The sequence below is a fragment of the Selaginella moellendorffii genome, unplaced genomic scaffold (genome assembly GCF_000143415.4).
Source record: "Selaginella moellendorffii unplaced genomic scaffold, v1.0 SELMOscaffold_51, whole genome shotgun sequence".
Taxonomy (NCBI): Eukaryota; Viridiplantae; Streptophyta; class Lycopodiopsida; order Selaginellales; family Selaginellaceae; genus Selaginella; species Selaginella moellendorffii.
Genome location: NW_003314312.1, coordinates 1272550 through 1291957, shown reverse-complemented (window position 1 = coordinate 1291957; position 19408 = coordinate 1272550). Strand labels below are relative to the sequence as shown.

General features: G+C 47.8%; 2 protein-coding genes across 2 annotated transcripts; both read left to right on the top strand.

The window, feature by feature from the left end:
- Positions 1-5410: 5410 nt before the first annotated feature.
- On the top strand, positions 5411-6343 carry LOC112350548 (uncharacterized FAD-linked oxidoreductase ARB_02478-like). The gene has a single exon (XM_024686886.1). It carries the CDS (start codon positions 5411-5413, stop codon positions 6341-6343), a length of 933 nt encoding a protein of 310 aa, XP_024542654.1.
- Positions 6344-6434: 91 nt separating this feature from the next.
- LOC9634531 (LRR receptor kinase SERL2) lies at positions 6435-6930 on the top strand. The gene is made up of 4 exons (XM_024686981.1): positions 6435-6459; positions 6539-6665; positions 6720-6791; positions 6846-6930. The coding sequence occupies exons 2-4, from the start codon at positions 6556-6558 to the stop codon at positions 6919-6921; spliced, it is 258 nt and encodes an 85-aa protein (XP_024542749.1). The 5' UTR covers positions 6435-6459; positions 6539-6555; the 3' UTR covers positions 6922-6930.
- Positions 6931-19408: the final 12478 nt, after the last annotated feature.

Genomic DNA, 19408 nt, shown 5'->3' with positions numbered 1-19408 from the left:
GATCACTTCGTAGTTGTCTATATTAACGACATCCTGATCTATAGCGAGACGCTAGAGGAGCATGCCGAACACTTGACTTTTTGGTGATGCCCTTTGGGCTATGCAATGCACTGGCAACGTTTTTTGGCGTTGATGAACCACATGGGAGCTTTGAGTTTCTAGTGATGCCCTTTGGGATATGCAATGTGCCAACAACATTTTTGGCATTGATGAACCATATCTTTGTACCCTATCTGGATCACTTCGTGGTTGTCTATATTGATGACATCCTGATCTATAGCAAAATACTAGAGGAGCATGCCGAACACTTGACGAATGTGCTTGAAAAACTAAGGGAACACCAACTGTATGTTAAAGAAAGTAAATGTGTCTTTGCTCAACAAAAGGTAAAGTTTCTCGGGCATGTGGTGGGCAAGGACAGGCTCAAGGTGGACAATGAGAAGGTCCAAGTGATCCAGGAATGGGAACGACCATCGAATGTACACAAGTTAAGGGCATTCTTGGGGCTATGCAATTACTACCAAAAGTTTATCAAACACTATTCGAGAGTAGCCCTACCTTTAACGGACCAAATGGGAAAAGGGAAGATGGTATGGAAAATGGAATGCGAGGTGGCATTCATCCACCTCAAAGGGAAGTTGAGGAAGGCTCCTATGTTGGTGTTACCAGATTTTGCTAAGGACTTTGAGGTAGAAACAGATGCTTCAGACTTTGCGTTGGGCACAGTGTTGAAGCAAGACAACCATCCAGTAGCATTCTTCTCGAAGAAGTTGGACAAAGCTTAGTAGAGGTGGCCTGCCCACGAGAAGGAATTGTTTGTGGTGGTCAAGGTGCTCAAGGAGTGGAGAAGACACTTCAAGGTTTACATGGACAATGTGGCAACGAAACACTTTTTGTCACAGCCCGGTCTGAGAGGGAAACAAGGTCGGTGGGCCAATGCTCTGACCAAGTTTGATTGTGAGATTTTGTACAAGCCTGGGAAGAGCAATATTATGGCGGATGCTCTAAGTCGAAAAGCGAGCTTGAAATTGGTGATACCTTTTGGCATGATGTGCAGATAGCATATGAGAACGATGGTCTAGCACAAGAAGTGTTGCTGAGGAATCTAGAGGCACGGGAAGCTCACCAGAGAGGTGAGTTGCCAATGGAAGAGAAAATAGGCTATATGGAATGCAATAGACTCATCTATTATAAACAAAGGAGGGTGTATATTCTAGAAGGGGACTAAGGAAGGTAGCCTTAGAAGGGTGTTATGACGGACCTCTTGCAAGACACGGCAGAGTGCCCAAAACGATGGGCTTACTCAAGAGGAAGTATCACTGGCCAAGTATAGATAAGGATGTCCAAAAATATTAAAGACATGTACAACATGTCAGCAGGTTAAAGCCATGACTAAGGCTAGTGGGGGCTTGTTACAAAGCATCCCAATTTCAGATCGTCCATAGAAATGTCTTATGATAGACTTCATCACGGGACTCCCCCCAAGTGAGGGGTTTGATGCGATATTTGTGGTGGTGGACCAATTTTCAAACATGGCATATTTCATACCCACCACAATGGAAGTGGATGCGAAAGGTGTGGCGAAGCTATTCTTTGAATAAGTGGTTCGAGTGTAGGGAAGGCCAGAAGGGATTATCTCAGATCTAGACAATATCTTCACTAGTAAGTTTTGGAAAACTCTCCTTAAACAATATTGCACCAAGTTGAAATTTAGCATAACCTATCACCCACAAATAGGTATTGGGTATTAAGTCAAGTTGATGGCACTAACACTTCTTGACAGACGGACAAACGGAAAGGGTGAATAGGTAGCTAGAGGATTATTTGCGATGCTATGTTTCAGGAGACCAGACTGATTGGGTAAGTCATTTGGGACTTGTGGAAATGTGCTATAACAACTCACCACATTTGAGTATTGGGGTGAGTCCATGGGAAGTTGAGGCACCACTCCACATGAGCCGGGAGCACCGCAATTGGTTTCCCTTTCAAGAGTGGGAGCTGCTCTTAAGCACTTCCTTGGGTGACCCCTCCAGCACCACCCGATTCCATGCTCACTCCCACCCAAGGCCCCATGGCCCCAATCTCAACCTCAAGTCAGTTTGGAAGCACCACTAGAGAGTTCCTTCAAGACTAGTTCCTGAACCTCACTATCCCTACTCTACTTTTGGAACCCCCTACAGCCCCTCCCCCCCCCAGGAGACACACACTTTGGGCTTCACCCCTAGACCTGTATTAGTACTTGGACTTGGGGCCCCTCCCCTTTCCCGCCGCGTGACGCTGGCCCTTGCCAAGCAGCCGCGCCGCCCCCGAGGCTTGCTTCCATGTCTCGGACTCGATCTTGGACTCAATCTCGGACCCGATTTCGTACTCGGACTTGACCTTGAACTTGATCTCGGACTCGACCTCGGACTCGGTCTCGGACCTAATCTCGGATCTCGGACTCGGTCTCAAACTCAGTCTCAGAGTCGGCCTCGGACTTGATCCCGGACTCTATCTCGAACTCAGTCTCAGAGTTGGTCTTGGACTCGATCTCAGACTTGGTCCCATCCGATGAATTCTTTATCATTTCAGTCTTTATCAATTCTTTATGCTTTCAGGGATCCTTTAGCCTTCGACACCTCGGGGAGTTGGTTCCTTACAATAAGCTTCAGGCATTTTGAGTTCACAATCATACCATTTGGTTTGACAAATGCACCAACCACATTTATTCGGTTAATGATGGAAGTTTGGAGTTTGTGGAGATTTTCTTGAATGATATTCTTGTTTTCAACAAAAATATGAAGGACAAAGTTCTCTTGTTACTACCTAATAACAAACTTTATATGAAGAAGAGTAAATATGAATTTGTAAAGAGTTATGCAATTTTCATGGTATAGCTAGTTATTACTCATGCTTTTAGCACAAGTTTGTGAAGGTGGCTATTCTTTTGACATAGTTGTTGTTTAAGAATGTGCAATTCAAGTGGAAAAAGTCATATGCAAATAGTTTTGTTGCATTAAATTAGTTGTTAAGCGAGGCTCTAGTGCTTTGCATTGTTAATTCATCAAAACCTTATAACATGATGTGCAATGCAAAAGATTATACATTAAAAGGAGTTCTCATTCAAAAAGGACAACCTATTGTATATGAGAGTTGGACTTTGAATCCTACGGAATAAGGATATTCTACATATAATTAAAAGTTACTTTCCATTGTTCATGCTTTATGAATATGTAGGTATTATCTTTATGGTACAGTGTTTGTGGTGTTAATAGATCACAAACTTTTTATGTATCTCTTCACATAGAAAGAGTTAAACACTATGCAAGCTTGTTAAATGGTTAAACTTATGGAGTTTGGGGAATTCCTTATTGAGCATCATTCGGGGAAATCAAATGTGGTGGCTAATGCTTTATCTTGTGTTCAAAATATGATAAAGTTACAAACATGGTTTTGATATCATATGTGTAAAGTGGTCAGTGAGTTAAGGCAATTGGTTGAGCATGCTCAAGCTTAGGATGTTAAGATGGTATCTTTATGAGTTTAGCTAAAAGCACCTTTCTCATTGGTGGATAGGATTCTTTACTACAATGACTATATATATTTGCTATGGCTAGATGTGTTAATTCATCATGTTTTATTTTACTATCATGATCATTCGAAGGTTAGTCATTTAAGAGGGTATGAACTGATTATATGCAATTTTTATTGGAAGAGTATGAAAGTTGATATCCTCGAGTATTGTAAATCATGTGAACTCTATCAGCAGGTAAAGGTGCTATAAGAGAAGCCAAAGGGATTTTTACAACCTTTGCCTATTCCTTAGAGCCATTGGTGTAGTATTTTTATGGATTTTATCACTTGCTTGCTGTGAACACAAAGGCAAAAAAGGCAAATATGGATTATAGTGGATCAATTGACAAAGTATATGCAATTGTTAGCATTTCAGAAGATTGTCACTACCTCAAACTTGGTTGTGATTTATTTAGAGAAGGTTTTTCCTGATTTTGGTTTGTCGGAGAACATCATTAGTGATCAAGACTCAAAGTTCACTATTTTGGAAGAGCTTTGCAAAAGCTATGCAAGTGACTTTGAAACTCTTGAGTGGAGATCATCCTCAGATAAATGGGCAAATTGAGCATGTGAATCAAGTGGTGGAGAATATATTATGTTGTAATATTGGTTAAAAGCATGGACAATGGGATTTATGTATTTTATTGTTGCAATTTGCCTACAACAATAACCAACACAATGGAACTAAATTAAGTCCTTACTTTACATGTTTGGAAAACATCTCAAAACAACATTAGAATTGAGAATGGTATTAGAAAGACTATCATTGCTTCAAAACCTGATTGCAGTCTACTTGGAAATGATCTTTCCTAATTTTTGTTTGCTGGAGGTGGTCAAAAGTAGGGATAATAAAATTTATATATTCTATTGGTGCAATTTGCCTACAATAATAGTCAACATAGTGAAACTAAATTAAATCTTTACTTTGCTATGTTTGGAAGGCCATCAAGAGTTGAGTTTGCATTTGAGCAAGGATGTTCAAGACATGTTTAATTAAGTCATTGACAAAATCATTGAGAAAGCTACATCTCAAGATCGATCAGCAAAAGAAAGTATAGCTCTATTTCTCTCAGCCCTATAAAGGTTCTTCAAGGATGATAGCCATACTATTGATATTCTTGGTCGTTTTATTTGCTCCCGGCCATGTCCACTCCAAGTATATAGCAGGCGAGCTGTGCTACCCAGACGCACAGACCTGGGCATCCTTCAATTGCTCCATGGGAAGGAGAATGATCAGTGTGGCCTCTCCAGCAACGCCATGCCATGATCCAAACTACGATGAGCAAGCCTGCAATGCCGTGAGGAGCGGCTGGAACAGTCCATTCTGGAGGACCGATCAACCGAGTGCACTGCAACGGACAAGCTGGGAATTGTTTGGGGAGCAGCGCTGCCTGATCTCCTCCAACAGGACCACTGCTTGCTTCCAGGGCGCAGTCCCAATCTATGCAGTCAACATTACTTGGGCAGCCCATGTCCAAGAGGCCGTCAAGTTTGCATCCCAGCATGACTTGCGCATCGTGATATGAATCATGGGGCATGACTTCCTTGGGTGGAGCATGGCAGTGGGAGCTCTCAGCATTTGGGTGCACCACCTCCAGAAGATCCAGTTCCACGAGAGCTTCAAATGCGGCCGTGGTAGTGACCATGGCTACTTGGCGGTAACGGTGGGAGCTGGAATTCAGTGGGAGGAGCTCTACTGGCAAGCGTATCAACGAAAGATGATCCTGGCTGGTGGGGGATGTTCCTCGGTTGGAGCAGCCGGCAGATACCCTCAAGGTGGCGGCCAAAGTTTCCTTTCCCTGCTAATCGGCTTGAGCCCCGATAATGTTCTCGAGTACGAGGTGGTGACCGCGGATGCATGCCAAAACACGGACCTGTTCTGGGCCTCTCCGGGGTGGTGGCAGAGGAATATTTGGAGTTGTGCTCTCGGCGATGCACAGGACTTTTCCAGCTCTTGGCAGCCTCGACTTCGCTCCTCACAAAATTCAGCACCCCCGATACCACCAGCTTTCAAGGGCTGCTCACTCTGTTTACGAGGTTGAATCCCTCTCTGTCCGATGCCGGCTGGTCTGGCTACTTCTTCTCGACAAGCCAGAGCCTGACGCTAACGTTCCTGCTGCCCAACCGGAACGTCTTGTATGCTTCCACCACCTTGGCCCCGCTGCTATTGTACGCACGGGAGAACAACATCCGGATCGATGGGAGCTTGGAGACGTATGCCTCGTACTGGGACTGGCACTTGCAGTTTCAGTGTGGAGGGCAGGAATCGTGCTTGGGCCTAAACAACTTGGGAGTCTCCGATGTCTTCGCAATGAGGCTGATCCCGAGATCACTCTTCAACCACGAACAAGACCTCCTCCCAAAGGCCATGATGCGTGTCATGACCGAGCTGCAAGTTCCAGCTACGTATGCGATCCTGGGGGGTGGAAAAGTGCGAGAACCCCAAGACAGCGCTGTGAATCCGGCGTATCGCGACGGACTGTGGCTGCTCGTATTGCCCCTGACTTGGCAGGACAATGCGACGGTGGCGGAGATGAGCGCTGCTGCGAATCTAGTGTCGCAGGCGAACAAGCTCTTCATCGATCTCACGCCGGGCTCCGGGACTTACGTGAACGAGGCCGATTACAACGAGCCCAATTGGCAGCAATCCTTCTTTGGAAGAACTATCCTCGCCTGTACCACATCAAGCGCAGGGTCGATCCTACCAATCTATTTACGTGCCATCACTGCGTGGGTAGCGAATTCAACTGAGAATCCAGTGAAAAACATAGCGATTCCATACAAATGTTGAAATGTTACAGTAGCGATTCATTGATTCAAAAATGAAAATCTAGGGTTCTTGAGATGGTTTCGCTCTTGGGCTCTGGATTGCCACTCTAGCAGCTGCCAAGACGGTGAAGCGAGACGGTGAGTCGATCCTCTCCACCTGCATTTTCGATTTAGCCAGGGATTAAGCGACGATCTTGCCAATTCCAGTCAAGGCCAGCTGGAGGATGGAAGGTTATGTATGCTTGGAATGGGGAGGATCCCTGTGGGGATGGAGACGCGGCATTGTGGCCGGGAATCACTTGTTCCTCCCCAAATGACGAACGCTATCGAGTGGTCACGGAATTGTGAGTTTTAATACGTCTTATCACTTTGATCGTCACTTTCTTCTTTCTTTCCAGGGAGCTCTTTCAAGTGTCGATCATTGGAACGTTCCCGATCGGTGTCACAAATTTGCTGGATCTCAGGAAACTGTGTGCTGGTTTTCGTTTACTGAGTTCTTGCATTCTTCCAGACTTCTCTGGAAGGGACTTGCATGGCAACAAACTCACCGGACCGATTCCTCCTCAAATAGGACGGCTGGAGAAGCTTGTAACCCTGTAATGTTATTGCTAGCGGTCTGGCCGAAAAATTCTCGACTTATTTTGATTTTTTCTTTGCAGGAACTCGAGATGGAACAAGCTGCAAGACGCCAAACTACAAAACTTGTGAGTAGAGTTTCGCTTCTGTTCTAAGTTCTTTCTTTCATAATGTCTGTCTGTCAGGTCTCTTTATATACTCAAGCCCCAGGCATGATTCTGTGCCTTCGCATGTGGGATAGGGCACGCTTATGTGTCGCGCACTCCTTTACCCACGTTGAGCGCAGACGTGTCAAAAATTAGGGTACAGGTGGTTTAGCATCGTCATAAAACTTCTTGTTTTATGCTGTTTATATGGGTTTATGATTAGTAAATGATTTTTTCCTGTAAGTCTCTCTTTTTTTGTTTTACTTTCTAAGTTCTTGCTATAGTAAGCAATTGCCAAAGCTTTTCTATTGATCTTGTGTTCCAGCTTCTTTCGTGCTCCAGAATAATGCGGTGAACGTGGAATGAACACGAGACCTTCAGATCTTCAGTCTGACGCAGAACCTTATGATCCACTGCAACATCTCCAGTTGTTCCATCCATTACTTTTCCGGGAGTGTGAGCATAAACGTCCCAGATGCTTGGGCCTCTTCCACCTTCTTTAACAGCGCCTTCATAGTGCAACATAAACGTTGCTTGAAGAATGACGAAAAGCTCCACCTGGTCAAGGATGTTCTGGAGAAACTTATCCTTCTTCACATGGAGCCTCTTCAGTTCCGGGACTTTCCAATCAATCCACTTGAGCCAGTGCAGGATGAACTCGCTGATATGAAACTGGAGTCCCTGGTCTGCTGTCTCGAACACAATATCTTTGAACTGCTTGGCCTCGCCATCAATGTGCTCCTCATCCTCCCGTATTCGAAGAATCTCTTGTTCATGAGAATCCGGGTCATGACATTGAAGGTGAAGGTCGACAACATGTTCCTCATGTCCACAGCTTTGTGCGCTCCAGCACCTCGAAGCGCCGAAAACATGCCAGTGATCTCCTCTAGCCTGATTGGGAGAAACGAATCGATCTTCTTGGGAGTGAAAAGATCTGTAGCGCAGAGCTTTTGCATCATGATCGTTGTAAGGGACAGGTCCAATCCCCTGGAAGTGGTACAAGCCATAGTCTCTAACGAGGATGTAAGGCCTGGAAGTAAACGTCTGATCTTGCGACCTCAACACCTCTTTGGCGAGAACCGAGCTTGAGATGACAACCGCTGGCACGGTTCCCATCTTCATGAAGAAAATTGGTCCATACTGCTTGGACAGGGCATGCAATGAGAGGAAGGGAATTCCTGCGAGATGATGGAGGTGTCCAAGGAGGGACAATCCCACAGCTTAAGGAGGAGGAAATATTTCCATAAGGCATAGACAAGAGCAAGCAAGACCCCATAATCGTGAATGTCTAAAATTTGAGAAGCAAATGGCCCTTGGCAATTATATGCTTGCTTCTTTGAGACTTGTTTGAGATTGGTTGTTGAGAATTCTAGTCAGCCACAACTTTGACGAGTGCCACACTTGAATTGACTACACAAGAATCTTTCAAGTCATTATAAATGAACTCATTAGACTCCCAAAGAAAAATCTGTTGTTTCTGTAGGTCTTAAATAGGCTTTAAAAGATCTCAAACAAATTTTAAATCTTTTCGCAAACTTCTATATATTTTTATGATAACAATATAAAAATTTAATTTATATACAACCAGAGAGAAAACACCACTACTATTGTTGACAAAATAAACCAATCTTTTGGTACAATGGATTGAACTATCTCAGGGATGGAGATCTCGGGCTCAACTCGGGCAACAGGATCATCATGTTTGTTGGTACAGAGTGATGTTAATTGGGTGCTGGTAGTTCCCAATATTTTGCAGTGCTACTTCAAAACCCCTAAGTGATCCTCATTGCTTCTCTATGAAGCATGTAAGCATGCTTCACAGACTAGGTATACCAGGCTCTCTTGAGCTGATCAAAGGGATGTTTCAAGAATATTGTTATCACAAGCTAGAAACTTGGCTAGCAATCATTCTTCCCCATCTCAGGTATGGCATCAAGCTTACCATTAGAGCAAACATAAATTGCACTCATTACAGAATTTTTGATATACATTTTCTAGGATCCTTCTCACTGTTCTATAGGAGTCAAAGTAAAGCATTGTTAAAGAATGCAAATCTCATTCACAGCCTACAACCATTGCAAGAAATTGAGAATTTGGGCTTTGATCCAACACAACCATGGGTGTTTTCATCTACTTCACAGGATGCTGAGGAGCTACAGGCTTTGGTTCAAGAAGCACTGCCAAAAAGGTTGCACAGAATTGATTAAATTATATGAATTCATTATCCAACTCTTTGCAATTTCAGGGGCTAGGTCGGGAACTGGGTTTGAGACTGCCAGAGTCTTGGCTAAGTATGGCACCCATGTTGTATTCCAGCCAGAAAATGCAAAGGCAGCAAAGTCTAAGATTCAACAACAAGGAAGCAATATGAAAGTAATACTCATGCGGTTGGATCTGAGCTCCAAAGAATTCAAGGCTTTAAACCTTACCCTAAAGAAGAAAAAAGAAAGAATAGAGTTGGATCTCAAGGTAAATGTATCTAACATGATTAGAGCAACAGATCTATTATACTAGAGCTACTAGAGGTATTGCATGAGCTAATAAGGAGTGAGCACTAAAGCTAACTAGAGTTAATTGGAGATGGTGGATTCCATTATGTTCCAACACTCCCTTTTCTTGGTGTGCTCCGACAAGAAAAACTCCTAAATTATGGCAATGATTAGTGAATGTGGGCTCTTGGTAAAGGCTTGGTGAGGATATTTGCCATCTATTCATGACTTGAAAAGAATATAAGTTGTTATGATCTGGTGTGAAAAGACAAAGATTTAGTCTTCCTAGACTATGTTACACCTCTTCTTGAGGTTCCTCACCACCTAACCACCATTGAATTACCTCAAAAACTCCATTGCGCCACCACTCCTTACTAAGTTTGTCTAAGATATCATCCACACACAGCATCGGCATCTTATCTTTCATTGTCTTTTTGTTCAAGGCACAATAGTTAATACATATCTGCATTGAATCATCCTTTTTCTTCACAAGCAAGACTGAAGCACTAAATAGAGACTTACTTTGTTGAATAAATCTAACTCTTTGACTTGTCATTGAACTTCTTACTCCCCTGCATAACTCAATCGAAATGGATGCTGATAAATTGGCTGCATCCCTAGCTCCAACGTAATCCCATGCTCCACATTTCATAATGGAGGCAACCTATGAGGAAATTCAGATGGAAAAACATTAGCAAACTTGTTCAGTACATCCCATATTGTTGCTTCTCACCCATACATGCCTTGGTCCCCTAAGTCATGAACAAACAGCAAATAACTTGAAAGTGCTTTGCCATATCAACAAGCTCGTTTCAAAGATGTAGTAGAGAGCATAACAACTGGAGGTTGAACTCCCTCTCCAAACCACACATCTTTAACACCACCATACTCCAGCGAGACACGCTTAATAGTCCACTTTATCTTTGGATTCACCTTCACCAACTATAGCATCCCAAGAATGAAATTCACATGATGGATATCCGTGAGATAAAAAGTCTTCACAAGTGTGGTTTTGCAAACCAACACTTCCGCGTAAAAACCCTAATGTTGGAAGATTTTTGGGGAGGAAGTGGTGGAAGGCACCCAGTACCATGGCTGCCATGATCGGAGGCCCAACCAGAGGTAGAAGAGCGCTCAAGGGAGAGCGTGCAATCTCCCCACACTTGCTATCGTCGGCGGGGGCATCCGCCATGAGATTTAGGGAAGCATTGTTCCCCATTTTTTGCTTCTGCTTTGTACTCACTCTCCTGTCAGCAGCATGGAGAACAGCCACAAGGGAATCACAGCATCCACGCCCATCAAGCTGAGCTCTCAAGGTCGTGGAGGGTGAGGCAGGGGCCTTAGCATTCGACTCCCATGAGGAGGATTGTTACAAGGTCAGGGTTCTAGCACACACACAGCAGCAAGCCAGGACAAGAAAGGGCCCTCTATATCAACAGCCAGAACACTACTGTGCAAGGCAGCAAGTGAGCCACACAAGGCAGCAACCCAACAGGATGAGAACCATGGGATAGAAGTGGTGGATGTTTCAGGCCTGGGGGATGGTCAGGTCCTGGAAAAAGCTGGAAGTAAAAGCCAAGCCAGAGACGTGGTGCCACTGAGAGTGGTGGAGAGGATGAAGCTACCTCCCCTCACCCACTTGCTTGGTCACTGGCTGGAGTTCAGGAGCTTCGTGAGGGTCTCGGGCCAGTTACAAGTCAGGAAGGCTTGCGAAGAATCATCCCAAGCACTTTCACCATTGAGGGGATTCACAGGGATGGATGTCTCACAGAAGTACAAGAGCGGCACACTAGGGTCAGGTCAAGGGTCACCACCAGAGCAGCAGCACGTGCAGGAGCAGCAAAGCTAGGACGTGGGTCAGGAGAACTCAAGTCTGCCCCACCCAGAACGTCCAAAAACAGAGGGGAACAGGACCTTAGTGGGGATGCACTTCTGTCCTGCAGGCTAAACATGGAAGCCTCACTATAAGGTGAGTTCACAATCCTTCATTCATAGACACAACCAAGCTAGGAGATCTCCAGGGAGTTAGACCGTTCAATTGTGGCCCTAGGGTGAACAAGGAGCAGCCTCCCTGGACATTGAAGTTTGCCCACAGATGCTTGTCAGACTTGACGAACAAGCCCAGAGCTTCACTCCCATCTTCGCCAGCTCGTTCCTCAAGTGTGAGGCCCCGATCCAGCTCACAGCCCCCAGGGGCAAGGCGCTGCACTGACTTGAGACAGGATGGAGATAGCACAGATTGTCTACACTTGTTCTTGTCGAAGCCTACAGGCGGTGGTATAGTCTTTTGGAACAGTGAGCATTTCACGGAATAGGTGTGTCGAGAGTCAGCACAGTGAATCCAGCATGAAGTCTCATAGCTAACTCACCAACTGGATGATGAGGAAGATGTGGGGAACATCTCTCTGTGGGATGCATGTTGTGCAGCTCCGCAATTCTAACAGAGAACCTTAGGACTCAAAAGGACTGGACAGCTGGCACACTCCCTGCTCACGGGAATGCATCAAGCTCATGCCCAGCTGGTGGGAACCCCTTGTCCCACCCAGAAACTCCTGTAGATGTGGCCGGGCTCATCCCTGATCTAGTACATGCAAGAGTGCAGGAGGAAACACGACAAGTGGACCTTGCGCACCTGCAACAAGTGAGGAAATCAGATCTAGACTCTCCCACAGCACCGCACCAAGGGTAGAAGGTGTTGCTCCCCTCTCCACTCCCGAGACTCAACAAGGCAGGGATGTTGGTCTGGGACCCTCACCACTTTGAGAAAAGGATCCAAAGTTCTCCGCTTCCAGTACGCAAAGAAATCTAGTCAACTCTGATGTGCACGAGCAGAGAGCTGGACCTGAATCCCCTAGGAGAGGACCTCGTGTTGGGCCTTGCACAGTGTGAAGCTCAAGAATTAATCACGAAGGCAGTGGCCACACAGCAAGCGGATCTCTTCGACGCTTGGGCGCAAGAGCAAGGTGGCAAGGTGGATACCACGCCAATGCCAACAGTTGAAGCGGGACTCGGAGAGCCAGATATAGAGCTAGAGATGGAGCACTCACTGGATGAACAGTCAGATGACACACTTCATTTCCAGACCGTGATGCCTTCAACAAGAGGAAGACCAAACGTGAGAAGAAGAAAGTGAAGCGAGCAATGCGGCGGAAACTTAAAACTCCGAGACTTGCCAAGGAGGACCTGGCCTGGACAAACACAGTTGAAGCCTTTCTTGAGGAGGAGCACGCCCCTACAGATAAGAGAACAGAGACTCAAGGGTACCAGCACCAGGAGGTTGACACACCTGAGCGAGTGGCAAAAGCCCAGTCAAGAGTGGGGAAGACTCGGGGCTGCGGAAAGGTGGTAGAAGTGCTGCACTCCTTGGATGGGAACAGTGACGTCAACAAGAAGAACACCTCACATAACATGAACGGGGGAACACCTGGTCAGGCCAAAGTGCACAAGGTGGCAGCAGTAGGAGAAGGTGGAAGTGACTTGGCCCACAATGACACGAGAGGAAAGGCTGTCCCTGTTAAGCTGGCCGAGACTTTGGAAAGAGCAGTAACAGAGAAGGAAGAGGAACTCTGTAAGAAGGCACTGATTGCTGTTTTTAGGGGGAAGTTCCCAACAGGTCGCATGGCTAACGACTGGATCAATGCAATGCTAGGACAGGGAATCCTCATGAAGAAGATGCTGCCACAGGGGAAGGGCTGCTACACAGTTGTCTTTGAGACAGAGGAGGCACGGTCTCAGGCGGAGGCCATGCATGGCCTCATTGATGAGAATTGGGCAGTGTCATTCCATCCATGGATCCCGAGGTTCATGGCAGAGGACCAGGCATGTCTCAAGGGCGGGAGCTTTCCAGTGAACATCGCATTTTGGGATGTTCCCATGGAAATGTGGATCACAATGGTGATCCAGGAGCTGGTTGAAGGTAGTATTGGCCAGATAGCGGCCGGCCTCGACACTGTAGAAGTAGAGGGTATTCTAGGTCCCATCCGCCTCAAAGTTTTTGTGTCAGCCCCGGCTGAAATCCCGACAGAGATCGCAGTGTTGGGCCAGTATATCAGGATCCAAACGGAGAACTCAGAACATAGAGGCAACTTTTGTCAGCGTGCTGGACACCGGGAGGAGGCCTGCTTAGTCAAGTGGAACAAGTTGGCCTCTCAGAAGCCCTTTGAGTTACCCGCAAAGCAGGAGTGGATCTTGAAGGCATACCCTCCAGACCAAGCTCCCCACATTCGCTTCCCAGTCGCCCCACCACTCTTGGGCTCATCCTCACAGCCCAAACTGTTTGAGGGACCTACTACGAACGTCGAAGGGGATGGCTTCCAGCCCGTCCTCCCTCGAATAGTAGGAATGGCGGTTAGGTGGATTCCGCCTAAGCGGGAATTAAGTTCCACAAAGGCGGGAGACTGGCTGATGTGCCACGAGAACACAGCCTTCCCAGAGGTCATCACGATTGGAGACTACCAAACATGCATGGAGAGTGCTATCATTAAGTGGACGGGCTTTGCGAAATACACTGTCTGAGGCTTCTCCTGGGCAAAGTATAGGGGGAAGATGACTGCGGTGTGGACCATCTCCACAGAATGGAGGGTGAGACCCCATAACTCCGCACTTTCTTGGAAGTACGTGGCTCCATGACAACACTCACGATCATCACCTGGAACTGCCGGGGACTCAGCTGGACCGGCAGTCGACTCAACAAAAGGGCGCAGCTCAAGTCCCACATCCGTGAGATCAGCTTAGAAGGAGATATCGACATCCTGTGCCTGCAAGAGCACAAAATGACCATGGCCCCAGACTAAACCTTTGGAATGATGGGACGGCTCTAGTGGAACCTGGCCACGCAAGTAGTGGCCAGACCAGGAGGTGGCACAGCAATGGTAGTCTCAACCAAATGGTCTGCCCAAGTACGAAACCACCTTGTCCTGGTCCCAGGAAAGACTCAGCTGGTCATCCTGCACCTCCACTTTGGACGGGTGGGGATAATCAACGTTTATGCACCAACGAAGAAAGGGAGATGTGCAGAATTCTGGCTGAGCATGTTACAGTTTGCCCAGGGGCAAGTAGATGAATGGCTGGTCCTAGGAGACTTCAACATGGTCAAGGACATCTGCGATCGCAAGGGAATGCAAGAAACAATTCAGCCACGTGAGCAGGAGCAGTGGAGTCAGCTCATGGACGTGTTGGGGCTCATGGACCTTCAACATGCTGCAGGATTCGCACCTCATGCTCACCCTTTTACAAGGCGGCAGACAATTTCCTCCCAGTCAAGACTGGACCAGATTTACGCCTCATCTCGCATACGGCAGGATGGGGGAAGCCTTGAAACATGGCTCGGTTTTGCCTCCTTCTCAGATCATGACCCCCTCAGATGTGTGATCAAGCTCCAAAGGGACAAAGGGACAGCAGTCCAGCGATCAATCACTAGAGCCACGCTGCAAGACCCGGTGGCGATCGGGCTTATACACGACGCTCTTGCGTAGAGCAAGATGGGGCTGATCCCAGTGCTCCTGTCTTGCTCATAGAAGCTCCGAGCATGCTAGAAGGATCTCAAAGGAGCGGCGATGAAGGACGTTAGACTGGTCAGGCTGAAGGTGGCAGCAGCACACAGGATGTTGCTGAACACGCAAAATGAGTCCAAGTGGCAAGCAATAATAGATGAACGCAAAGCCGAGTTACGCGACTTGGAGTACGCTGTGTGGAGCAAGGGCGTTTGGGCCATGGAAGATGGATGGGCCCTCAATGAACGCCTTCTCAACAAGGCTTTCTTTAGGGGAATCAGGCCAGTGACAGACTCTCCTCCCATTCTAGGACAGGGGATGCAATAGTTCACCCAGGAATTTTACCAACTTCTCTATATGGCCCAGCAGTGGACTCTAGAGAGGGAAAAGGCGGCGGTGGAAGTGCTTGCGTCCCTTCCCCGGCGTGTCCCCCATGAGTGGCACGACTCACTGAAGACGGAATTCACACTGAAGGAGCTTTGGGAAGCACTCGGGAAGCTCAGCAACGACAAGCAACCAGATATCGACGGCCTCTTGCCCATTTTCTTTGAGGAGCACTAGGAGACCATAGACCTGCTGCTGCTACAAGCATGGTGGGATGCTCAACGTGATGGAACTTTGCCTCATGAGATCCTCGAGGGCTAGATTGCGCTTATCCCAAAGAGGGGGGACCTGCAAAAGCTGAGGAATTGGAGGCCAATCACCATGCTCAACACATCCTACAAGGTCTATGCCAAAGCAATGACCCTCAAGCTCCAAGCTATCATGCCATTGATCATCCGGGAGCAGCAGACAGGGTTTGTTCCAGGGCAGCAAATCACAGAAAATATCTGGACGTACCTGTTGGCTCAGAGATGGGTAGAGATCTCTGACCAACAAATTGCAGCATGGCTGTTGGACTTCTAGAAGGCCTACGATCAGGTGGACTGGAGGTTCCTGGAGGAGTGCATGCATACAATTGGCATCCCGGGAGAGATGGTCGCCAGGATCTCATTACTATACCGAGGAGCCGCAAGTAGAGTCACAATCAATGGTGAGACGGGACTGAGTTTTCAGCTGGGACATTCGGTACGCCAAGGGTGTCCACTAGCACCCTATCTTTTTCTGATTGTGGCTGAGGCCCTGGGCACATTTATAGCGGAAGGTGGGCGCATTAAAGGACTCACCCTACCGGCTGTAAGATAGCAACTTCCGGGAACCACAAGGGTGACTCAGGAACTCCTTGATGGAGCACTTGCATGTAAGCCACAAATTTTTCCTTTTCAATTTGCCAGCTTACCTCGTCTATCCGTCCAACACTGCCTTGGCTTTTGCTAAGTTCCCTTGCCAAGGTTCTCGCCTATGGTACCAGCTCCTACTTGGTCTCAACTACTCACTGCACGAGTAACGGAGTGTTAGCCATCCATCCACAGATTCCCAAATCACCCCCAATCCCCCTCCCCGGGTTAGACTGGACTTAAGGTTCGGCTACACTCCCCGCAAGCACAAGCAGCCAAGCACACCAAGCTTCCAGGTTCCTAATATCCCTTGGTACCACAAGACTTGATCATAGGACCCTCTAAATCCCAAGTCTTGAGTGCAACACTTGCTTCGGGACACCGGGGCGAAACACCGTGGCCTAGCGGCCCGGTATGGGTACCTCTACCCCCCCACTTCCATCCCGAAGGAAGGCCCAAGCCCCTAGGCAGGGCGAGGACCAATGAGCCGCATGGTACTCAAGTGGGGCACCACTCCACATGAGCCGGGAACACCGCAATCGGTTTCCCTTTCGGGAGTGGGAGCTGCTCTTGAGCACTTCCTTGGATGGCCCCTCCGGCACCAACCAAGTCCGTGCTCACTCCCACCCAAGGCCCGTCGGTCCCAGTCTCAACCTTAAGTCGGTTTGGAAGCCCCACTGGAGAGTCCCTTCAAAACTGGTTCCTGGACCTCACTATCCCTACTATACTTTTGGAACCCCCTGCAGCCCCCCCCCCTTGGGAGACGCACGCTTTGGGCTTTCACCCCTTGACCCATATTAGTATTTGGACTTAGTCTCTGGCTCGATCTCGAACCCGATTTCGGATCCGACTTCGGATTCGGTCTCGGACTTGATCTCGGACTTGATCTCGGACCCGATCTCGGACCCGACCTCGGACCCGACCTCGAACTCGGTCTCGGACCCGATTTCGGATCTCAGACTCCGTCTCGAACTCGGTCTCGGACTCGGACTCGAACTCGGTCCCCGAGTCGGTCTCGGACTCGATTCCGGACTCTATCTCGAATTCGGTCCTAGAGTCGGTCTTGGACTCGATCTTCGACTTGGTCCTATCCGATGAACTCTTTGTTATTTTGGTCATGCTTTCGGGGTTCCTTTAGCCTACGACACCTCGGCGAGTTGGTTCCTTACAACTCCACCACCCATAGAAGAAGTTCGATGCCCACATCGAACGTCTCGTTTTATCCTACGACTTGTTGACCATGTCTTCGGGGGCATCCCCCCACTTAGCAATGTGCCTAAGTTAGCCTCCCCGGCCAAGAGCCCATGACAACGGAATATAGGTGTCCCTATACTCCTCACCTCACCACGCCCTAGTATGGGGTCGGGACTTGAACCTAGCCTTGCTTTACTAGGGGGTTGGGACTTGAACCCAACCTCCGTAAAATACGTCTACGGATTCGACATCCCCGCAGGGAGTCGGGCGTAGCTCCTTACGCCTGGTCAACCTAGCTAACCCATGCTAATTAGCTTACCTTCGGCGCGCCTTCGGGTCCCAACATATGCCATTGCTCAACTTCTCAAATTGATAATTTTAATTGAACTTTGCATAAGTACATAGAGTTCTGCCATGCAGAAATTCCTCCACTAGATCTCGCGCGTTCGCTAGGTTCTCCTCCGGTTCCCATGTTGCTTCGCAGTGTGGAAATCCTTTCCACTTCACATGGAACTCTCTCCCCTCGCGTCCTTGTCACTTGCTCTTGCGCGCATTGAGGATGGCCTCGACTTCGTATTCCTCCTCCCCTTGGATAACCTCAGGTAAAGGTCTTACTTGGTCCTTGCGAAGCGGATCCTCAAAATACGGCTTGAGTAAGTTCACGTGGAACACGGGATGCATCTTCCCCATCTCTCGAGGAAGTCGGAGACGGTAAGCCACTTTACCGATTCGAGCCTCAATCTCGTAAGGCCCCGCGAACCTGCTTAAGGAACTCAAGATTAATTCATTTACAGGAACACATGCATTTTTACCTTTGGGTCAACTTCCGGCTGATCCCACTTGGTAGCCTGAGGTTCTTGGTGTTCAGCCACACCTTCTCCCCAGCTTGGAACTCCACATCCCGACACTTTTGGTTCGCATACTTAGTTTGCCTTTGTTGAGCCCGTTCCAAGGAATCCCTCACTAGATTCCAAATGTTGAGTCTTTCCGCCGTGAATGCCTCCACTGCAGGTAACTCACCATGATACTCGGCCACGCCGAGTTCCACAGGACCTTCAATAGCTCGCCCATTGATGACTTCCCATGGACTCACCCCGATGCTCGAATGTGGTGAGTTGTTATAACACATTTCCGCAAGTCCCAAATGACTTACCCAGTTGGTCTGGTCTCCTGAGACATAGCATCGCAAATAATCCTCCAGCTGCCTATTCACCTTTTCCGTTTGTCCGTCTGTCAAGAAGTGTTAGTGCCATCAATCTTGACTTAATACCCATTACCTGTTTGTGGGTGATAGGCTGTGCTGAATTTCAACTTGGTGCGATACTGTTCTAGAAGTGTCCTCCAGAACCTACTGGTGAAGATCTTATCTCGATCTGAGATAATCTCTTCCGGCCTTCCCCGCACTCGAACCACTTGTTCGAAGAACAGCTTCGCCACACCTTCCGCATCCACTTCCGTTGTGGTGGGTATGAAATGTGCCATCTTTGAAAATCGGTCCACCACCACGAATATCACATCGAACCCCTCGCTTGGGGGTAGTCCCGTGATGAAGTCCATCGTGAGACATTTCCACGGATGATCTGGAATGGGGATGCTTTGCAACAAGCCCCCACTAGCCTTTGTCACAGCTTTGACCTGCTGACATGTTGGACATGTCTTTACATAGTCTTGGACATCCTTAGCCATATCTGGCCAGTGATACTTCCTTTTGAGTAAGCCCATCGTCTTGGGCACTCCGCCGTGTCCCGCGAGAGGTCCGTCATGACACTCTTCCAAGGCTACCTTCCTTAGTTCCCCTTCTGGAACATACACCCTCGTTTGCTTGTAATATATGAGTCCGTTGCGTTCCGCATAGCCCGTTTTCTCTTCCGTTGGCAGCTCACCTCTCTGGTGAGCTTCCCGTGCCTCTAGATTCCTCAGCAACACTTCTTGTGCTAGACCATCGTTCTCGTATGCAGTCCGCACATCATCCC